At 40.7% G+C, this 3,114-nt stretch overlaps 1 protein-coding gene across 1 annotated transcript in view; it reads left to right on the top strand.

Moving 5' to 3' along the window:
* The first annotated feature begins 2,846 nt into the window (after positions 1-2,846).
* UTP23 (UTP23, small subunit (SSU) processome component, homolog (yeast)) overlaps positions 2,847-3,114 on the top strand; it is a 17,567-nt gene continuing 17,299 nt past the window's right edge. Inside the window, exon 1 of the mRNA XM_009881025.1 lies at positions 2,847-2,917. Within this exon, the coding sequence (XP_009879327.1) occupies positions 2,847-2,917 (71 nt within the window). The remainder of the gene's footprint in view (positions 2,918-3,114) is intronic.

Genomic DNA, 3,114 nt, shown 5'->3' on the forward strand with positions numbered 1-3,114 from the left:
AAACCTCCTCAATATCAGTGGCTTAGAATCCACACAATCAGTGTCTTTTTCTGTGTTGTAAAAGCAACTGGATGGAGTCAATTTTCTTTGACGTTGCAGTCGTTCCTTGCATTCCTGAGCTGGATGAAAAATACCATCCACTTTTGCTTATCGCACTTTACAAAAGACATTCCTAATTCGAAACTGCCAATACATCTGTATGCATAGATGACTTCTGTCTGCTACAGATCTCTCAAAAATGAACTGGAAAACAAATCAACGTTCAAGCTATCAAAAACAGAATGAAATACTTGGAATCTTATTATCTTCTGACACAGCGCTAGCCGTATCTATCATTTGATGACTGAGATCTTAACTATCTAGCAGAACAGCAGCTAGAAAAGGGTAGAGACTTGTCTTTCTCCTGTCCTTTCTGTGGAACTGTGACGATTGGAAATCTACATTCACATTTAATTTCAGAAGCATTTTATAAACAAGCATTGAGGTACTTTAATCAAGTTATTGAGTGTCTACAGTCTGAAACAGCTCTCCCTCAATCTTCCTAAATTTTGGTGCTATTATTTTTGTGGAATCCTCTAACAGTACTAACTTCATAAGAAGTTATGTGGATTTTGTCTATCTTATTAGTCAGTTTCATTGATAGCTTTTACTTCTGCCATGGCAGTGCTTTTTAATTTACTATTGTGTTACCTGAAACAAAATTCCACTCGATCTAAATCCAAATTACACCACCACATAATAAAATAAGAAACCAATCAGATTAAAATAAGAAAGAAGACAACTATGGATGCTCTACTTGTACCAAATTTAAAAGGAGGCCAGAAAAGTAGGTACTGCTGCATCATTATGTATTATGTTTTAAGGTCACATATTGACATTTAGAACTTCTTCTCTTCATTAGTAATATTATCTTCTTTTACTTTGCTGTTCCTCTGAAAGGAACAGGCTTTCTAAAAGTACTTTCACATTCTCACGTATACAGAAGACTGATGCATCTTTTATTTTGCATATATGGACCCAAAAAGCCACCTACACAGTGTGTCTTTGCTTTCAAAGCAGACCCATTTGAAAGGGAATACTTACACCACTTCCAAGAGATGAGGCACCAGAGGAGGGAAAGGGATCACTACCTTCCCTGATGCCCACCAAAATCTGTCCCCAGTTTTGGCACATAATCATGCTGGTCATCAAGATCACTGACGAAGCCTCATTACTTTTTGAGAGCACAGATAAGATATTTAAATTAGTAAGCTACTAAAAGTAATTTAGCAGAATTTCAGTAAGACATTTTAAGGACATGCAATGGGAGCCACTTTGTTTACAAAGCAAGCAAACTTATGCAAACACTTGTCTTCACCACAGGTGTCATGGAAGTTTGTGAACCACACTGTTAGCGTCCTGAGAATGCTTTGTGCAAGATCCATTGAGAGATGTCTTCTGCAAGCAAAAAGGGGAAAGTTTTCCACTGTTTTCGGTAAGCCACTTTCCTCTATATACACTCCATGCAAGAGGCACCACCATGCTGTACCAGAATACACAAGGACACAGAAAAAGCAAAAGCATAAAGCAAAAAGTATTCATTGGTATTCGCTGGGGCTGCCAGAAGCAGACCATCAGGTCCACTCACAGTTGATTTGAATGAAGAGTAGTACACAAAGTAGATTACACATCTGATACAGATCAGTTTTGAAACATCCGTTCTCTTTATTTCATAAAAACAGGAACAAAAGAAATCAAATGTAATAGTTGTTACTAAGTCCAAAAGTGATAAAACAGCTTTTACACCAACAGAAATGAAACTAAAGGTGCCAAACTGTATCCTGCGCTTAACTATTCCCTTTTTCATTGCTCCCTCAAATTTGCTAATAAAATGCCACACACACCCCCACTGTCCATCTGGCACTAGCCTGCTTGCAACTGCAGCAGTCTGCTGACAGCTGCTATATTTTTAGGGCTCTGTTTCACAACTGGTCAGTTTTCACTGCTCCTTGAAAATGCTGTGTGCACCAAAGCCACAGATACACAGACAGTTTAACAGAATACTGCAGAAATACTCTTAATTCATTCAAATTTTCTCTTTCATAAGAACCACTATACACAAATAAGTTATTCTTCCTCTTCCCAAACACTCACTGTACTGCATAACTCCAGGATAATGACTGGCGACTATCACTAATAAATGCCAAGTAGGCTTCAAAGCTTGCCCCAAAATTATGATATTCCTTCTCACTACTGGTATAATGATTCTCCTTCACACTTCAGCTGTACAGTGTTCTAGTGACACTTCAGAAAGATAATGAACAAGTAACAAACGATGCTTCCATCCTTAAGAAGTTTAAGTAACTACTTTTTCTCCACTTTATGTCACTGTGAGTAATATCAATTGTACGAGACATAGAATCATAGAATGGTTTAGGTTGGAAGGGACCATAAAGATCATCTAGCCCCAACCCCCCTGCCATGGGCAGGGACACCTCCCACTAGACCAGGTTGCCCAAGGCCACGTCCAGCCTGGCCTTGAACACCTCCAGGGATGGGACCTCCACAACTTCTCTGGGCAACCTGTTCCAGTGCCTTACCACCCTCATAGTGAAAAATTTCTTCCCAATATCTAATATAAATCTACTCTCTTCAACCTGACATGACCTGAAACAAAAACATTCAGCAGCAGAGCCAAGAACCAACTTCAGTAGACATTCTTCCACTTACGGTCTGTGTGGATCACTGCTATTAGGATGGCTTCATTCTCCACTAAACCCTTTCAATCCCTCGTTTCATTTTATTTCTTATTAATAAAACACAGTAGGAGTCAGCAGTCCTAATGGAAAAGGCAAAAAGCCCAACGGATGAGGGAAAAACCCACCGTGCTCACCTTCTCTTACACCTGTGGAGTTTTCAACAGTCTGCGCTATGACAGGTGGGAACCGAAACCCGGGTACCAGAGGGAAAGGAAGAAAGGAAATGTTTAAAAGCAACTAATTCCTGCCCTCTCCCCGCTTTCTCTTCCACAAGAGAGGGAGTCGCTCCCCTCCCTGGGACGAGCGCGGCGGGAGCCGGGGCGCAGGTCAGGAAGCTCTGGAGAACAACGGAACCGCTCCTGCCCCTCGGGGCACC

The sequence above is a fragment of the Charadrius vociferus genome, unplaced genomic scaffold (assembly GCF_000708025.1).
Source record: "Charadrius vociferus isolate BGI_N301 unplaced genomic scaffold, ASM70802v2 scaffold2, whole genome shotgun sequence".
Lineage (NCBI taxonomy): Eukaryota > Metazoa > Chordata > Aves > Charadriiformes > Charadriidae > Charadrius > Charadrius vociferus.